At 30.6% G+C, this 21,079-nt stretch overlaps 1 protein-coding gene across 1 annotated transcript in view; it reads right to left on the bottom strand.

Annotated features, from left to right (window-relative positions):
* Positions 1-21,079, bottom strand: part of LOC117176720 (pancreatic triacylglycerol lipase-like) — a 33,691-nt gene that overhangs the window by 6,481 nt on the left and 6,131 nt on the right. The window contains exons 2-5 of the mRNA XM_033366982.1: positions 11,874-12,154; positions 11,499-11,769; positions 8,221-8,460; positions 1,335-1,568 (exon numbers count right to left, since the gene is read on the bottom strand). Of these exons, the coding sequence (XP_033222873.1) occupies positions 1,335-1,568; positions 8,221-8,460; positions 11,499-11,769; positions 11,874-12,154 (1,026 nt within the window). The remainder of the gene's footprint in view (positions 1-1,334; positions 1,569-8,220; positions 8,461-11,498; positions 11,770-11,873; positions 12,155-21,079) is intronic.

A 21,079-nucleotide genomic window follows, 5' to 3' on the forward strand; every position in this document is an offset into this window, starting at 1 on the left:
AAGTAACTAAATGTTTAACTCTTCTAACTAAACGTTTTACCTAATCTAAGCGGACACTTTCTTTGAGTTTAATATATTCTCGATTCACTCGTTCCCCTGATGCATTTTTTTCCGCGTAGTTATCGCCTACAATCGAAACACATGTAAATTATTATTACTGCATCATAAACTTAATTTAATATTAACATTCGCGCACATTTTAAGTGGTAAAAAACGTTTAATTGTCCAAATTAAATCTCAACTGTCACTGCTCCCGATTAGACCGTCGCCATTTTATTTTGTTGCTCCCATAATGCACCGGTGCTCTTCCGATAATTGCTTCAGACACCTATTCTTAATATCCCTATTATAGCTATACTTATTAGGGGGTTGACTATACGATATCCCTGGTATATGGAAAATGGTCAAGGATATTCATTTTCGCTGATCCAGGGATCTTTCTAGATTCCTTCGTTCATTTTCAGCTAAATGTTTGGCTATAATAAGGAATAATATCCCTGTCACAGCTCAATTTTTTTTACCGTGTGGTATTGAGGCTGTAAGATTCTATTTTTCATTAATTGATCAACAAGTGATTTTATTGCTTGAAAGTTTCTTTACAATCTTGTTTGCTTGAGATTAATTTTTTTAAACTTGTTTAGAAATTATACGGTTATTACTTTTGTAAACCATTTTTCTTCTAAATAATGTAAACTTATTGAAACCCAGTCAAATCGAATTGAAAGGAATCTTTCAAGAAATAAAATTTGCCCTTTATTATCAGGATTGGATAATAATTTCAGCCTTTACCCTAACTTGAAGCTGAAACAAAAAATCCACCAAAATTTTGTTAAATAAATAACTTCAACCTAAAAAAATTGTTGCTAAAAAGGGCTTAGAGGTCTCCCCTCAAAATCCGCATTGATTAAAATTGGCTCTCTCTTCTTCGATTTTATAAATCATTAAAAAACAGCTTCTCAATTTTAAAGTGCACTGTGCGCAGTAAAAATTCTTAATATTACTTTGATATTTTAATTTAAAAACTTCGAGATAACCAAAAAATCCGGCAAGTAGCGTGAGTGTTTGATTTATAATTTGATACAAATTTTGTAGATAAAATTACACTTGAGCTTGGATTTAATCAGTCCCGATTTTGACAAAGAGCTCAGCACATTAGTTTTTTCAGGTTGCGCCACGCGTCCCTGCTCGTTTACGTTCTGGAAATCTGGATTTAGATTCAAGGCTGCTGAAAGCCTTGCCAGAAACCGGTATTCAATCCTAGATTCAGTGTATTCAAACATCCTTGATAGCTGAGTGAATGTTTGTTGAGAAAATAATATTTGAGTTAATCTTACTGCAGAAAGGTTTTTCGCGTCCAGTCATGAGATAAACAGATGCGTGATAGTTTCCTGGTTGAGCATCGAACCCGAACCTGGGGCAATATTGCTTGACGCAGTCAAAGCAGTTTCCTTCTAGAAATCGATCCCAGGATGCACAGGGAACTGCCAGGAAGGGACAATCTGTATTGATGCTCTCGATGAAATATTCGTAACTTCGAATGTGGTTACAACCTAGGAACCTCTTGATTCCTGAAAATAATATTTTCTTTTAAAAAGCCGCTAATTCAGTCATTTTATTTATGTTTTACTAAGTTTAAATAATTTTTCAATAAATAGACAAAATCCAAAGAATAATAATTTAACCAATAATATTAATAATTCTTATGCCATAAGAATATTTTTCCCTGCAAATATTTTTTAAAAAGCACAAAGTTTGGCTTGAACGTATACATCTTTAAAATTTAAAAAGCTATTGCAAAAAAATCTTCAAAATTACATACCCTCAAAATATAATTCTTGAAAATGGAATACTCTGTAACTGTATATTCTAAAAATTCAGGAATTTTCAATTGTAACTTTTCAAAACTGAAAAGTTTAAAATTGTGACAATTAACAATAACAAATGTTGTATTTTTGATGATTTTCCTACGTCATTTCTTCAATGTGAAAGATTTAGTATTGAAAACTGACTTTTGATTTCCAAATTCTTTCTAAAATCGAAGAGTTTTTAGTTTTTGCCATTTTTAATTCATAATTATGTAAATTTTAAGTTTCAAAATTAAAATTGATGCAATTTTGATGATTTATATTCGAATTTTTTTCAACTAGCAAGATTTAGAATTAAAAACTTGACTTTCCATCTTCATAAACATCCTATTCTAAGAATTTAAATGGATAGCTTTTTAAAACTATAGAGTTTTCAATTGTAAATCTTTAAAATTCAACTGTATAAAATAAAACATTCAAATGTACGTCATATATACATAAATGGAAAAAATTAAAGGGCCAAAGAAAATTTCCGAATTCTTAGTACTTTTTCATAATGCTGTATATCATAATACTATCTCAGTGAAAAATAGTCTTAAAAAACTCATTTTGAACCATCAAGTTTCTAGTTTTGACACACACAGAAGCGTCAATCCGACCGTGCAACCTCCACAGTCCACATCGTACGCTTAGGGTAACGCTAACGCCAGCGGTATTTGCGAAAAAAATAAGAATGAAGCTCGACATATTTTTCATTTAAGCCATTATTAGGACATGTTCAAGCGCAAACAACGTAACTCTTTAATTTCTTCAAAAGCTTTGGCTAACTCAACATTAGTCATTTCATGAAGATTTGAAATTTACCCGCTGATGTTCTGGAAAACCAACAGAACTGCCCTTAAATTTTCTGTGCTACCATTGATTGCTGAAATATCGTCGATCAAAGACAAACGAGTCCTTTTTTAATTAAATTACCATACCATGGCTAAGTTGGAAACATTTTTTTCAATCTAGTGGACTTGAAAAAAGAAAAAAATTTGCTAAATTTGTTTATCACACTACTTGTTAGAATTGCGCGGAACAAGTAGTTCCGAAAATTTCTGTTGCCGAAAGATCTCAAACCTAGAAACTTAAAGCTTCAAACTGTTTTTTTAAGACCTTGATGCGACCATTTTTCACTGAGATACAGCATTCAGAAAAATCACTAGAAATTCGGAAAATTGTTTTGACTCTTTAATTTTTTCCATTAGATCTTCAATTGAAAATCGTCAGGATAGACCTATTTAAAAAAAAATGTTCGAAGTTTTATGATTTTAAATTATAAGCATTATTTTTTTAATATTCATTTTTAAGAATGATTATTATTATATTTTATAGAACCTTAAATTGAATCATATAATTTAATTTGATAATTTGGCTGTAAAAACTGGGAACGTGCAATAAGCGCGAGAAGTGCGCTATTTTTGTTTGTTTGTAGTAATAGTCTGTATACAGGACTGCAATTTTTAACAAGTTCTTAAGATTCCATGAAAACTAATTACTGCTAAGACAACAGGTGTTATTTTAAAAATATTTTTGAATGATTTATTTTTCAAGAAAATTCCATGTGCATGGGGGATTTGAACCCCCGCGACTGTGAATCCGCAGATCAGGAATGTAAACCTAAGAAGCAGTATTAGATTTTTCAATAAAAATACTAAATAATGAATAATCAAATATTTGTTAAATAATATGTGTATTTATATAAGTTTTTGCGCTAAGAAAGATAATTCTGTTGTAAAGCTGTGCTGAATTATTTTGTAAAATGGTCAAAACCTCTCTGGAAATACTAATTATCGCAATTCATACCTTATATTGGACAATGATAACTTTAATGGCCTTTTATTTTAGCATTATATTAGTAAAACTGAATTATAAGCAAAATATTGTCAAAACATATCTGAAAATACCGATTGCCGTACTTCACGATCTAAATTCGAAAATAATAACCTTAATGACTTTAATCGTCTTTTTTTTAGCATTTTAGAAAGACGAATCGTCCATGGGGTAGCATTATTACTTCCTCAGAATATACCTGTAGACGCATGATTATAATTCACACGCCTTCTTGTTAATGAAAAAAATTGTATCATAGTCAGTTATACAATTTTTTACAAAATAGAATGAAGGGTATTATAATTATGTACTAAAGGAATCCAGCGCGAACTTTGAGATACTCTATAAATATTCATTATCCAAAATAAACGTTTGAATTCTGAATCTTAAACATTATTAATATTTTTTAATGTCAGACGAAACACATTTTGTAGCAAAAAACTTTATCATAGAAAACTAAAATTCCTATAGGCTGCGATTACAAGATTTTTTTGGCGTGGTTTTCCTTTTTTTTGAGAATTTGTATTTTTGCTGTTGTGAATTTAAAATTGATTTTTCAATTCTTAACTGATTAACGTCGTTAATTTGACTCGCTAGTAGACAAATTTGGGTGAAATTGATTATTAACAAATTATTTAAACAATTTTTTATTGTTTAAATAAAGTTTAGTGTGAATATATTTGATAAAGTACTTTTAGAATGTAAAAAAAATCAAATTTTTGAAATTTGAAGGGCTAATATTAAAAAGCTATTGCTTTTTGGAAAATTCTCTGAATCTCTGATGATTACTTGATTCCTCATTACCTCTTACTTTTTATCATTTGCTTACCTAATTTTAATTTCACATTGTATTTGATATTTTTAAATCGCTTCAATTGTGCACGGAAAAAATGGATGTTCAGTAGTAGCTGTTGAAAGCAAAGGATAGTACCGCTAAACATACAAATATTAAAACGTAACATCTACTATCTTTTTGAGTTATTAGGCTTAAATATATTTTTATGATAACCTGAAACATCCAAGATGTTAAAATCGTACAGTCAATATCGTTCGATGTCATTTTTGTCGTATACGATTGACAGGAGTACTGTTTTTCTTCAAAAAATTCTTCGAAGCATGAACACTCTACATTGCATATCTTTAATATCCACAGAAACTAACCTTTAACATCCATATGGTCTTCCTATAGCTAAACATTATCTATGTTAATCTAAAACATCTAGATGTTCCAGGTGAAAATCAAATTTTCTCCATGTGTTCCTGAATAACTAAATTTTTGTACAGCATGCAGAAGCAACAACATTTCTTTGAGTTCGTAAAATATTTACATTGATCTCATTTTCTGCTTTTCAAACACATTGGGATCCCTGTTTCAAAGAAAGAAATTTTATACAGCCTTACATTTTTATTATCAAAGAATGCGAATATTTAATCAAAAGGCACATATCTTTCATTTAAAGATTAGGTTGCTTAAAAGAAAATTGGAACAATACTCAATTTGTCTAGAGAAAATAGTTCTTTCACTCATCAATGACAACAAAATATTCCATTCAAAGAGAATAAATTATTTACCATTTCAAGGTAGCAGATGCATTGAACTGAAGTGAAATGTATTATAAACATTCATGAAGTAATTCTACAAATAGAACCCGTAATAAAAATACGGTAAAAGAAATTATGTTTATGAATGAAAGAAGTTCTGTTCACTGTATAAAACAACCATTAGTTAAATTAATGAAACTTCTGTTGCTAAAAGACAGATTAAATTAAATGCAGACTTTGGATGATAACAATTTTTTCAGTTTAGGTATGTTGCAAGATGAACATTTTAGTATTTAAAAAAATCTGCACGCGCGGTTCGCAAATTTGAGTACGCCTACAACGCGCGACTATTGGTTCTCGCGCTTCGCGCTCGATAATGCATTTACCTCGCGCTTCAAGCTCGATAATGTGTTTACCTCGCGCTACGCACTCGATCTTTCTGCATAGACTCTTTAAAACTAAAGATGAAAATATCGACAACAGTACTTTGATGATTGTGAATTCTCTTTTGTTAAAGCTCCTTCGGCTTTAAGGAACACATTCTTATCACGTATCTCGTGCTTCGCACTCGAGTTTATACCTGAAATTTTATATCATTCCCAGAAATGTAGATTATTATAATTCGTAACTTGCATTGGTATTAAAACAGACGAAGTTTCATTGTCCCGTTTAACAAAAATGCGGGTTCTTTTAAAATTTTTTGTTATTAAACGTTTTGTTTAAACTTTTATCGTTTTTCCATGAACTGAATTTGCTCGTTTCCAATATTTTCTTTATGATTTATACTTTACACATACGGTCAACTGAGCATAAAATATTAACAAAAATATTAAATCGCACAATCTTCAAATTGTCCATAAGAAAAACACAATGGAAAATCTAATAAAAAATGGAGTTATTTTTCGCAATATTTTTGTAAGGCGAAAGCAGCACCTCTGATTTTATTTTTTAGGTCGAACTCATCCATGAGTTTTTCTTCATCAAGGTTGTCAGAGATTTCTTTATGTACGCGTAAATTTTCAAGATTGTTAAGACATTTTTGTCCCATCGTTGACCACAAATAGGACTTGGAACGTCTAAGAGCTGAAAATGACCGCTCGTCCGTGCACGAAGTGCTTGAAATCGTAAGAAAGATTTTGATTAGTTTTCTAAACTCATGGACAAGATCACCTATTTCGGGATTTGCCAGTAAAAATGTAACCACGTCTGTCAAAGACTTTCCAGTCACACTTCGTTGTGCTAGAACTTCTAAAAATATTTCGCGATGCAACATAAGCTTTTTTTAATCAAAATCAGGTTATGTCTTGCATAACCTCTTCCTGTTGACAAAAACTGGCATATGCGTATAAAAATAAAATAAAATTGGAATTCAATTGGGAAAGTCCTGAATAAATAAAATTATTTAATGCAGTGACCACAACATCTGAAACAATTATAATGCTTTATTTATTTAGAAATGCTTTTTTCTTCAATTTTTCAAGAAAATTTCATCAAAAGATATTAAATATATTAAATATTTATTTATAATTATTGATATTTTTTCAATATATTTTTTACAAATTTTTATAACGTTCATAATATACTTAACATATGAAGCATGAACAGGTAGAAGAAGGTAACTAACAATTTTGTGAAAACGAGTTTTTTGTTAGAAAACTCTCAAAAATCCAAATACACATAGCGTTAAAAGCATTTTGTGACAGTCGTAATACCTTAAAATCTATACATTTTCGTATATATTAAAAATGAAGACTTTTATGATTAAACTATTTTTTAATATTTGCAAAAGACATGTTTTTTAATATCCTAAAGGTTTAACAACAGAAAATGTCAACTGTATTATTTATCACGACTTAAATACGAAAAATCGTCTGTTATATTTTATCACCGTCTCATTGAGAATTGATTTTCTGGATATAAGTCATTCATTTTTTTTTAGAAAACTTTCTTTCTCTTTGTTTATCAACTAAATACCTCAGTGAAGTTTTAAAATGTGAAAAATAAAATAAAAATCATAATTTTTTATTCGATTTTCATTTATAACGCTCACACATTGTTCATGACGAAAATAGCAATTAAGAGGTTGCGTGGCTTGGACGAAATGGGGCCTTCAAGTGGCTAGACCATGTATTTATTAGAATTAGATCATGGACCAGAGACTACAATATAAAAAGGGACTCCAAAGCACAATTAGTGAGTGACCTTCTGGGCGCGCATCCAGGAAAGATTTTTGTTGCTGCTGGTGGAAACTAAGAAACAGCCAATGAGTGCAAGGAATTTGAAAAACTTGACATGCCATATGATTTTAGTAGGCGCAGGATCGCTGTTTGCAAACAATCATGCTCGTGCCAGGGTATGGAATTCCATACACTTCATACATAGTTCGGCAGCCCTGTATATATACATATATATACACATATATATATATATATACACATATATATATATATAAATATATATATATTTATGTATATAGATATATATATTTTTTTGAAAATGAATTAATATATTTGAGAATATTTGAAATACTGTGAAAATTTTGTAAATGCTATAACTCTGGTAATTTTTGATCTTTTGAGAAAAGTCATTAGAATAAATTGTTCGACTTTTTGAATTCTATGAATAACTGTACAGAGAATTTTTGAATTTTGTAAAAAGTGTTCTGAAAAATATTCAAAATGTGCCCACTTTTTGAATTTGTATCCAAAATGGCTGGATAACGAACTTGACCTTTAGTTTAGGACACTAAACGAGTGTACCAAAGGGCAATCTAATAGATTAATTTTTTCAAAAGTATCGTGTCCACAAACAGACAGCCATACATACAGGCAGGCAGGCATACGCACAGACATACAGGCAGACAGACAAATTCGTAAAAACCTGTTTTTCGGATTCAGGGGGTCTCAAAGCGTGGACAGTTGACAAAAAGTAGGGGGGGGGGGGTCGAATTTTACACAAATCTAATACCTTCTCTGATGAGAATGTAAAAAATGCTTACCGCGAAAGAAACTGCCACGTTCAAGGGTAATTGAATTCAATACACCCTCATTACATCCCGGTTGATTGCGTCCACCATTGGGATAAAAATCAATATGACCCACTGGTTGAGTGATTCCAAGGCCTCCACTAATAAAGGGGTTGCAATCTGTGTGAATCGCTGTTACGAAATCAGCATCGGTTGGATCAAGTCTCACCATGGGTGAAGTATTACTGAAATGAGGTTCAGCTGGGTCCAAGCCTTGAAATCAAATTAAATACATTGGTATCAAAGATCAGTTTTTCAAAATTAGTTCATAATCACTAAAATTATGAATTTTTTTACAGATTATAAGACCTGCTTATTAATATGCTCATAATTTACAGGAACCACATCTTCTGCAGTCTATGTAAAAAATATATGATTGAGTATAATCTATATAATGGTTTTGCTCCTTCTTATAAGAATTTAATTTTCTTAAAGCGCGGAAGTCATTTCTCGGTCTTTAATAAAGCAACAAGATATGTTATGATTTCTTATGTCATTACACTTTAGTCATAGATGTTATGGATAACTGTATTTTTTGCAGGTTTACCCAACTTTTCAAGGCTGATGAGACTTAGTTGACAAATTTTATGTTATGAGATGAAATGTATGCTTTCTAAAAATTATTATCGTTCGGTTTCACTTTTGGCATTATCAATTATTTTGGATTATGGTGCACTGTAACAGAAGAAATAATATTTTTCCTTTTTCTCACTCTTTTTTGCTTTGTTATGTATTTGTCTCTAATGAGCCGAAAAGGTGTTAGTATGGAAATCTAATTTTGAAATGTGAATTTGTTTCATGCTCTGATTTCGTTGAATACAATTATTCATAAAAAAGTGGATTTTATTTCGATCGTAAATAAAACTTATAACAAAGTTTCTACCTATCAGGGAATTTCAGAAAGTCAGGGAAAGTCAGGGAGTTTACAACTGGTCAGGGAAAGTCAGGGTGTGTCAGGGAATTTTCGATCAACCAAAGTTTAAGCTTACTTACTGAAAATTTAACTATCTATTTTAAGTTGAAACTAGATCAGCTTTAGATGAAAAATTTGACCATTTTGTTAAATATTTTTCTTTTTTAGGGAGAAAAGTAACCTGACTAGTTAAACCTTCATCTTTTTGTTTGAAAATGTATTTCTTTGATAGAAAATTAACCTTTTGGTTTGAAAATTTAATATTTTGAATGACTTTTTTTTTATTTATCGAAAAATCCTTCTTGGCTGAAGGCTCAACTCTTTTGTTACGAATTTATCTTTTTAATTTGATAATTATTCTTTTTTGGTAGAACATACAATTAATCCTTCTCTAAAAAATAGGTGTGTCACAAAAATGTAGAAAGTATTGTTGTCGGTTTTTGAGAATTCAGTTTCAGTGGAATGGCAGTGACAAGAAATGTCACATTGGTGTGCAAAATGTAAGATTTACTAATGTACAATTTTATTATTCAACCACAGTCAAAAAAATTCACCAGAATAAAAATTTGTGTTTAAAACGAGCAACAGTAACTTTTCGGTCAAATATCAATCAAAAGTTGTATTTTTACAACAGGTGATAAATCACCATTTTTCAATATTTTTATTAAATTATTTAAATTGAAATTATTATTATTGAAAACTAATTCTTACCTCCTAGTAAGGTTAATTTTTTCTTATTTAATCTGATTAAATTGTTTAATTAGTAAGTTCTGTAAATGAAGTTACTTGCTAAAAAATAACATTTATAAACATTCGTTATTCAAAAAATTTTTAAGCTTGTAGATGCTGAAACTTTTAAAGAATTTATTTGCCGTTTAATCAGTAAATTAAAATAATCAAATAATTAAAAATTCCTAATCTAGCGTTATAGAGTAATAAAATTTACAATGCCAGGGTTGCTAGAAAACCCAAGATTGGAAATACTCTGACTTTTCACTGGCCAATTTTTAGGTTTCCCTGATCGTTCTGAATTTTTATTTCAGGAATAAAAACTAAAAATTAATAATTTTAATGTAAGAAATTTTTATTCTTAAATATATTTAAAACACTTTTAGTGATAACAGTTATGTAGAATTATATAAGGAGTGATCCACAAATTATGCGAGACATGTGCAAAATACATGAATTTTCAAGAAAATTAATTTTTTAAGGTTTTTCACATGTGAAAAGAATATTAAAAGTATACTGTGTAGGATTATCACATAAGCGACAAGTCATATTTTGTTAATGAGGAAAAGAGTCTGCTGAGAAAACTGTGCCATTCATATTAAAATTACTGGAATTTTCTCTCTATTATAAAGAAACTTCTGTAAATCATATACACAACTATTACACTTTTTGTTGAGAATTCATTTTTTTATCGAAGACTTACCCCTTGGGTTGAAAATTTAATTATTTTGTTGAAAATTCCACTTTTTTGCTTGAAAATTAATTGTTTTAAATGAGAATTTATCGCTATCGTTTTTTGTTCAAAATTTATCTTTTTGTCTTCAAAACTCAACTACCTCGTAATCTAATATTTGGTTGAAAATTCATGTGTTTTACAGATGTCTTACACAATTTGTTCACGCCCCCTTATACAATTGTGTATGAGTGTTATCACTCAAAGAATTTAAAATAAATTTAGAAAGAAACATTTTTTGCATGAAAATTATTGACCTTTTAGATGAAAATTTGTTTTTATACTTAAAGAAAAAAATAAGAACGGGCATGGAAAATGAAAAATTGGTCAGGATGTATTAAGCGAAATTCAGCGAATTTATAAATTGGGATTTTGTAGCACCTTGTGCAATCACATAATTGAAATTACACCTAGTCAACAAAATGTGGCAACAGTAGTTACTTCAGAACAATATACTGTTTTTGTTCTTTCATGTTTACCCTGACGTCCCTCATTCCTTAAAACAGATCATGAACTTAGATTTAATTAATAATTATAATAAAAGGAACAAACATCATATCAGGTTTCTGCAGGTAAAAACTAAATGCCGCAGGTAAGGTGGATGCCTCTAGATACTTCAGTACCTGGTCACCAGAGAGCAGTATTTTTCAGGATTGTACTCTTCAACACATTATACAGTTTATCATTTTTAAATCTCGTGGCTTATTTACCAAAGCATCTATAATAATTAATTTCTAATGCTAGATATGATAATTCGAAAAAAGGAAACGTCATTTCAATAGAATAAACTGGATATTTTAAAATTAAATTGTATTCTTATGGATTCGAATTTTAATATCGTTATAAAATTCTCGAAGAAAATGAAATCTCAATTACCTGTGATTCTTCCTAAACTATAGCCATATTGAACTCGAAGATGGTAGCCAACATAACCAGCAGTGTGAGCTCCTAAACTGTGCCCAATCACGTGAATTTTAGTAGGCAATATTTTTCCAATTTCGATTAATTGAGAAGCCAATCGTGCTGTCATAGCACCAACTAATCTGGTATTAGCAACTGCTTGGGTATATGGTGGTCCAGCTCCTCCTATCCAATTCACAACTACCACATTGCTGTCTTCTCTGATCAGTATTTCCCTCATCGTTCTCTAAACCCACTCGATAAACGTTAAAAGTTATGCATGAAATTAATTATTCATGCAAAATAAAGAAACAAGTAAATGGATCACTTTTTTTCAACTACTGAACTCACCAAAACCCACGTTTTGTCTCCATTATCCAGGTATCCATGAATTATGAAGTAGAGGGTGCCATCCTTTTTGAAAGGTGCGTTTCGTATACTTTCAAACTGATCTATACTTAATGAATAAGATTTATCTGTTTTATCTGATTGTTCCCGAGTGTAGAGAAGAAATCGTGGGTTGATACTGTCAGGTCTGACTGGAAAAGTTGAGACTGGACGATTCTCTCCAGACCATGGAGATCCGATATAAAAACAACCATAGGGTTGATAGCATCTCCACATGTACCATTCTGCAATTACAATACAATCAAGTCGAATGAATATTAAATTTTTATGGAAATATAATTTTAATACCTAAATATTTATTAAAGAAAATCCCAAAATTTTTCTTCTTAGATTTATTATCCAGCGCGGAAGCGAAAATTTCTTTCTTACGGTGAGACAGGTTTTCCTTCTTTGCAAGATTTAAAATATATTATTTAGAGATCACAAAAATATTTTTTAAATTGAATTCTCATGAATTTTTTAATTAAAATAAAATAAAATAAAAGCAGTGCAAAAACTAGATAAGCAAAATTTTGGCGAAAAAGGGTTTACTGCATGAAAACATGTGAAGAAATCGAATGTACATCGTGGTAAAAGTATTTTTTAAATCTTATTTTATGTTTCAGATTTTTAGGAAATAATTTCTGTCAAACTGTGATATCGTGATCTTTAATTTATATTTTTTCGGAGCAAGATAAATTTTTGCTATCAAAATTTTTTTTGAAATTGACTATTTTTACATCAAGTTTTGTTTATCCATATTCGCATACTCAATATCTCGCTATTGTTTTTTGTTTTAACTAAAAATTGAATTTTATATCACAATCCGCAGTCGATCCTACTCCAATTTGAGGTTAGCGCCACTTTAAGATTATCAACTTTCACACTCATTTTCTCGAACCTAGATAACTTTTTTTAATCACTCTTTTTTGGCCTCAATTTGCCAACACTTCAGCTTGGGATAAGGGGATAATTATATAACTTTTTCACTTTCACTTCCACTTCCACTTTTTCAGAATGCACGTCGGTTGTCTTTTTTGTACATTTCAATTGTTGCAACAATTAATATAAAAAACAATCAACGACAAGTTCGTGAATGTGAATGTAGAAATGAAAGTTAACAAGTTACATAATCGCCCCATGGAGTTTTATGTTATTTTTAAATGTTAAATTCGATTTTACCTGATACCTTTCTGCTTTACTGAAAAGTTCAACATTTTTTGTTTATGTCGTAAAATGAAAATTTTAAGCCAAATATACTGTGTTGGATTATTACATAAGCGACGAGTCATATTTTGTTAATGAGGAAAAGAGTCTGCTGAGAAAACTGTACCATTCATATTAGATTTACTGGAATTTTCTCTCTATAATAAAGAAACTTCTGTAAATCATATACGAAAAAGATAAGATACGAAAAAAGATTTACACATTTGCCATTAAACTTTTTGATAGGACGCCTGTTTTTTGTTTAATTCGTAAAAAATAAAATAAAAATAAAAACATTAAATTGGACGAATTACACTTAGTACGAAAAAAATGAACAAACAAAATTTATTCACAAAAAAAAGCTACACAATTGTTATAAATCATTGTTTGATAGGACGCATTGTTTTTTATCCTATATAAAATAAACTAAAAAGCAAAAAAATGCAATTTGTGGAAAAGGAACTCAAGATACAAAAAAAGTTGACTAACAAAATTATTCGCCTAAATTATATACGTCTGTTTTAATATCAAAGCACATTATGAATTGTAATAATATACATTTAAAGGGACACAATGCATACGGGCGTACGTGCCAAATTTTCGAAAATCGGTTCATTAGCTTAAACTACTTGTTTCTCCCTAAGTCGCGTCCCACGTCTCACCGTTGCGTCATTGACTTTCAGAGCACGTGTCCATTCTAGTTTTTTAAGTTTGTCCGTAAAAAATTATGAATGCTTGAAGAGAAATAGTTACTGCAAATGTTACTTTTTATGCTTCAAAATTGAAGCTTTCCGGTGCACACCTATCTTTGACCAGGGTTTACTCGCACATGATTATATTCTTTAAAGCGCTCTTTTTGTGATTCAATAGAGCCAAGGAATAGCTCAAAAGTACATTTTTATTTTTCTCTTAAATTAAACAATTAAACAGTTGCGCAACTTTTTATGTGTAAACATTTAAACTTTTTGGTGCTCGTCGATCTTTGACCAAGGCTCTCTCGTACATGGTTATCTTTTTTAATGTACTCTTTTTGCGATTCAATAGAGCTAACCAATAGCTCAAAAGTATTTTCTTGTTTGTTCTTTTTAATTTAAAAATAAAACAGTAACGCATCTTTTCATACGTAAAATCATAGTTTATAGGGACATGCTGTTCCTTTGATAAAGGTTTTCTCAGAGAAGGATGCTTTTTTCAGAATGTTCGTTTCATGGTTCGATAAAGTGTGTCCCTTCATTTATTGAAATAATATATTTACCAGGGCAGTTGCTTATAGAGATTAATGCCAAATAAGTAAATAATATTATAGTAATCTTGAAAAATAAAATTTATACTTTATTTTGCAATATTAAAATTAGCAGTACCGGATAGGGGCACAACAATCAATTTAATAAATGTAAATTTGTTATAACAAAGTTCAACATAATATTGAAAAGTTCACAATTAGGAAAAAATTAATCGAGTGCGAAGCACTAAATACGTGGCGAAAATGTGTGCACTAAACCTAATGCAGATTTAACAAAAGAGAATTCACAATCACCAATTTACAGTTGTCGAAACTTTGGCATTAGAACAGGCTGTATATAGGATATACTCGAGCTAGAAATTGCAATTTTTATTTTCCATAACCTTTTTGACGAATAAAACCAAAACTATTCGTCTTATAACAACATTTTTTTAAATTTGTAAATGTTTGTGTGATTATTAATTTTACTTCTGAACATTTTTTTCTTACTTCACACTATTTGGAAGAAAAATGAAATTTTATATTTAAAAAAATACATTTTCAATTAATGAAGCTACAATCAGTTGTCAAAAATGGTACTGACAAATGTTAAATAAATCGATAAGAATGCAAAAATAATAAAGTTACAAACAGGTTTAAGACAAAAAGAAACTTCAAGAAAAAAGATGTTCTACATATGCCAAGGTTATTTTTTTTATTGATAAATCAGTGAAACTCGATAGTAATCTGAAACTGATTCACGTTATAGAGTCAAACAATAATTCTCACTTCCACTTTTTTTTATTAACTCAATAACTTTTGTTAGGGCTGATTGTTTTTAAAATTTTGACACCTATGCTGATATCTTGGATGAAAAATTGTATGCTTTGCTTTTTTAAAATTAGTAGCATTTCAGCCACGACTTCTGCGAATGTCAAAAACAGCTACCCTCATACTACAGGAGCATACTGTGTATTAATAAAAAATAGAAAATGGACTGATAAGTACAATATACGATCTAAATATTTTAAAACTTTCAGAAAAAAATGTTGTCGATAGAAACTTCGCGAATTAAATATGTATAAAACAAATTCGAAACTGGTTAGTAACTTATTTGAACCAGACTCGACCTTCCAGATCAATTCGTCTAGACAAAGTTAAATCTAGGCGATTTAATATCAATATTATTATCATATATTTTTATTTAAAAAATAAATAAAGGGGCATTAGAGAGGGAAAAGTCTGAGACTTGCCTATATTTAGTATTGACATGTGCGATTACTGATTAGCATTTTAGTAAGGCTGCACTTACCATTGACCGGTATATTGGAAAGTCTGATGCGTTGCTATTCTCTCAGAGGTTATCGGTACATACACGATAACACTCTATACAGACTAAAGACTAAAGCTTGTATTAATGAAACTAATCTACATCAGATTCTCAAAGCACGTTTCAATTTAGGGGCCGTCCATGAACTATGTCCCGGAAGACAGAGCGGCAAACTTTATATTTAAAAAAAAATGAAAATTATGCTACATTTTTCTAGATTTGTGCTCATTTGTGCAATACAAGTTATTTTTGAAAACCCAAACTTATGTTTGGGTCTGGTATATTTTCTGAATTTGACATTAGGGATCATTCAGAGTATAATTCAGCACAAGTTATTGTTTTTTTTTTTTTTTAATTTAATTCTTTTTTGGGGCCTTGTATGTAATTTGAGTTTCACATTTTGTGTTTTAATATGAAAATTGCTGGCCTTAACCAACTTTTTTAAGAGGGGAAAATATTACTTTTGTCAAGCACAATGTAGCATAAGTTTGGTTTTTACGAAATCGTCAAATGTTTTGTTTTTAAACAGTTAGTTTTAAGAACTTTACTGCACAAAATTGTGTATATTTCCAGCCACCTAATACAACCTTTTGTTTTGCGTTAGTAATAAGTTCCGGATCTAGTAAAAAACGTTTTTCAAAGATTGTGCGCGTAAGTTTTAATTTTTGAAAAAAACCTTTTTAACTTTTTGGATATCTATAAACTACTTTACCAATTTGAGGGATGAAGGGGAGCACGCCACAAACTACGTTTGGTAACAAGGAAGTGGTGGTCATTTTGCGCAGTTTGCGAAAGATGCCGCTGCAATGCTACAGTTCAATAATAACTTAAAAGTTTGACAATTACTTTAATATTTCAGACTTGACAATGTTTCCCCTATTCCCCTCATCATCCCATTTTTAAAGAATTCTTCTTTTTCCCATTTTCAAGAAACTTCACCTCTTTTTAGTAGTGTAGTTCGAATGAGAACTGAATTAATAGAAAGGAATAAGAGAATCCGATTACTTTTCTTCAAGATAATTTATTTTCGTTGAATAGTTTGCTTTTATAGTTTGGGGTTGGAATTCATCTTGTATGGATTAAAATTCGTCTATATGGTTTAAATAAGAATTATTTGGTTAAAAATGCAATTATGTGATTAAAAACTAATTTTTTGTCAAAGATTCAACTAATTTCTTAAAATAGGAACTACTTTAATAAAAAATCTTTTTTTTGTTTTGTTATGTTTATATTTGGTCCAAATTATAACTATATGATTGATCATTAATTTTGTTAACTGAAGATTTAGCTATTCCTTTTTTGATTTAAAATTTACCTTTTTTAGTTAAAAAATCAACTATTTGGTTAAAAACCTTTCTTCGAAGTGTCTTGTTGTCCCGAAATTCCGCATGAGTAGTGGAGTATTTTTCATAAGCTCGGCTACAGTCCCGAACAACTATTTTGTTGAAAACTCGCCTTTTTGAATAATTCGAACCGTTTTTATATAAAATTAAAACATTTTATAACAAGTTTTATTTTACATATCCGAAATCTTCAAAAATCTTTTTGAATTTTCTCAAGAATCTTAGGAAAATTATATTTACCTAATCTTTAAAGGATAAGCTAAAAATAAAGCGTTAATAGGAATTTTTATTTGGTATCAAAAATTGTTTTCCCAATAAATCCAAAAACTGCACGCATGCGTACACTGCTAAAAATGTTTGCAATTTTAATATACATTTACTATACATTTGTATAGTAAATTTAAGAACTCGGTCTATGAAATAGTCTATGAAAGAGGCTCCGTGGTAAATTTAATATACATGTATATTGATCAATTCTTAGAAGAGCCAGGTAATTTCACTTTAAACAAGTTAAAAATAATTTGGACAGTAATTTTTAATTTTAAATAATAAAGCAGCACTACTACTGAGGTAAAATTCTGACATTGGCATTGAATTTTGACGAAAACCCCACCCGTACGTTGCACTTTGATTATAAATAGAAATTTAGTCGATGTATTGTAGGTTATTATTTTAGTTCTAAATATTTGACAAGATTTGAATATATGAAAGAACTTTGAACTTTTATGCACTCTATTGTAGTAACATGTATATTATTTTACAAGATAATGGTATATTAAATTTACTACACGTATATGCATATTGCTTCCATTACATTTATAATAAAATCGCTGTATAAATTTCTAACAGTGTAGTGCTAAATTATAATTTTAGTCTCTTTAAAACTAAATAAAGAATTTTTCTAAAAGAAAAAACCAAGAACGGTCTTCCCCAAGATATTTTGAACTTCGTATTTTGAGCTCGGTACGTGACATTTAGGCGCCGCCGGACAATTAATCCCGGGACAAGTAGACGGACATCTAGTCGTCTTGGGTTTTTAGTTTTTGACGGCCTTATCGCGACAGCTTGTTTCTCTAGGTGAGAAAATTATCTCCAAATTTGTTCAGGTTAAAACAAAATGTTATAATTTTTGAGCATCCTGTGAGGCAAGTGTGCCAGTTATCAGAAGCTTAAGGCGAATTTCAGATTTCAAATGTTTAAAAAACTATATCAAACATTTTTAAAGCTTAAGAACTGGGTTTTATCGAATAAAGCTTACCTTAAGAAAGGTAAATTACTTATTACTTGTAACATATCCTATTAGAATGAATATTACAAGAAGTTCGAATTTATAAATACGAGAATGCATGAGATATTGGCAAGTCAGAAACCTGGCTGCTTGAGTTATCGGCACTTCGATGTTTGAGTGATCGGTAATAGTGTTGAGGAAAAAACATTTTTGCTAAGAATGAAGAACACAGCAGCTTACTATATATAAAATAATGCCCATCTACCGACAACCCATGCATTGACGAAGACTGGCACATTTACCTTATGTAAGATATGAGATTTTCGTAGTTTTAGATTTATTTAAAAAATACATATTCGGTAAAGGTAATAAAAAGTACAATTCATTATGAAGACAGATATAAGATCATAATTCTACCTGTAAACATTTTTTGTGAGGATTGAAAAGATTGTTGGACCTTCCCCCGTAAAAATGATTGAAAACACATAATATAGATGAGATGAAAAATTTGTAACCTATAGACACCAGAAGAAATATTTTAAAGAAATTTCTCTGCGAAAGTTTTTTTTAATTGTTTCATCGCCATTACATTTTAATAAAATAGCAATATACATAAATAGGAGGACAACAGAATGCACAAGAACGCCTATATAGAAGCGACTGATTTAATCCTTCTAAGAACTGCTGGTCCACGCATTTTCACAGCCCTGTGGCAGTATGTGTCAATGTCAGAAATGGGTCGCCATCAGTTTACAATAGACTGCTTACGTTCCCACAGACTGATTTAGTCTCAAGGCCAGTACGAGGCAACCCCCGAAACTGTTATTATATAGGCGTTCTCGTGTATTTGCTGTTTTATACTGGTCTAAGTATTATTTCTATTCTAAAAAACCAGAACAAATTAGAATTTTCTTTATCATTCCTATGAGAAGGAGCAAGTGATTTTAATTGCATTCACAAAAAATATCACTCCTAACATTTATTAACTGCCTTATTAATTCCACAAAACACTACATTTTTACGAGACAGGCAGAGAAAAAATTGTTGAAGCAAATTAAAATCATTCAAATAATGGCCAAAGATTCCCAGTGTGCTTAAAGTTTCCTCTAGCTAAGATAAATATAGGGGAATTGAAGGTGATGCGCATGTTATCTGACTTATAAAGAAAAAAATAAGAAAAATGCTATTTCCTCGGCAGTTTTTGCGCTTTCAATATAAATTTGACCACTAAATTTTTCGAGCTTTTAGCATTTTCTCCCTAGATGCGAAAAGTAGGAAAAAGCCTAGGGATTTTCCGGTCACATAGGGCATACAAAAAATTTGCCTACACGAAACAAGTTACTAGGCTACCTTTATGGATTTTGGGCCGCTGAATCCAAATCTGGCCTCAGAATTTCTCGTACACGTCTCAGTTTGTCTCTAGATGCAGAAAATAGGTAAAAACCTAAGGATATTCTAGACGTCATTTTGATAATACCAGTATACGTGAAAATAGACAGATGGATGTTATATTCTTAAGTGCCGCGACTTATAGAGACTTAATTAATACACAGAAATTTTCTAGTGTGCCTTCCTTTTCCCCTACCTTGGATAATTCTAGGGAAATTGAAGGTCTTTCTCATATTATATAGATTTGTACGGGAAAAAATAACAAAAATGCCATATCCTTTGCAGGTTTGCGTGCTAAATCTAAATATAACCCCCACATTTTTCGGGTTTGTCCCATTTTCACTCTAGATGCAAAATGTAGGGAAAAGCCTAGGGAATTTCTGGTCACAGAGGCCCACCAAAAGAAAAGTTGTCTGCACGGGACAAGTCACTGATTTAGCATGCAAAGCTGTAAAGGATATTAGGTTTTTGTTATTTTTTCCCGTGTCAATTTATATAATCTGAGAAAGCCCTTCAATTTCCCTAGAATTACCCAAGTAAGGGGAAATAGAACGCCCACTACAGACTTTCTGTGTACAAATTAAGTTTCTACAAGTCGTTGCAATTAAAAATATAATATCAATGTGCCTATTTTCGCGCATACTGGTATTAACAAAATAACGTGCAAATTAGCACTAGGATTTTTCTTATTTTCTGCATCCAAGGGGAAACTGAGACGCGTAAGATCAATCCTGAGGCCAGATTTGGATTTAGCGGCTCAAAATCCATAAGGGTAGCCTAGTCACTTTTCTCGTGCAGATAAATTTTCTGTATGCCCTGCGTGACGAGAAAATCCCTAGACTTTCCTCGACTTTAGCATCTAGGGGAATACTGAGACGTGTAGGACAAATTCTGAGACCATATTCCGATTCCGCGATTCAAAATCCATAAGAGTAGCCTACTATCGGCGAGAAAACTATAGACATCTGCCTTTGAAGCTTAACAACTCAGTCAACAAAATGCTAGCGCACAAAAAAACAGTCATTCAAAAGCTGAAAGTGTTTTACGTTAATGAGCTTGAAGACGTTTATGTAAAAAAATGTTGTGCTTAGCAGACTGAAAAATGTAAAAAAAAAGTAAGGATTTTTGGGTACATTTAAGAACAGTTAAGTTTAGAGCATTATTTCTTATACAAGGGGCGATGGAAAAATTTTTAAAAAATTCAGAAGTATGAGGAAAATTGTTGTGTACCAGTTGCAAATAAGAAATTTAAAAAATAATAAAAATTGTTGCTTAAAAGCACAAAAATGTGCAACTATATTATCTTCAGTTCTAATACAGATCATAAAGCGATTCAAACTGCAAACTGTAATTGATAGTCTCTGTATTTATTTTCAATCACGCGGGAGGATGTGTTAGTCTTCTTTTTTGTGAAAATCGCGATATTTTTAGACATTTTTTTTTTGTTGGAAA

The sequence above is a fragment of the Belonocnema kinseyi genome, chromosome 7, assembly GCF_010883055.1.
Source record: "Belonocnema kinseyi isolate 2016_QV_RU_SX_M_011 chromosome 7, B_treatae_v1, whole genome shotgun sequence".
NCBI classification, from domain to species: Eukaryota; Metazoa; Arthropoda; class Insecta; order Hymenoptera; family Cynipidae; genus Belonocnema; species Belonocnema kinseyi.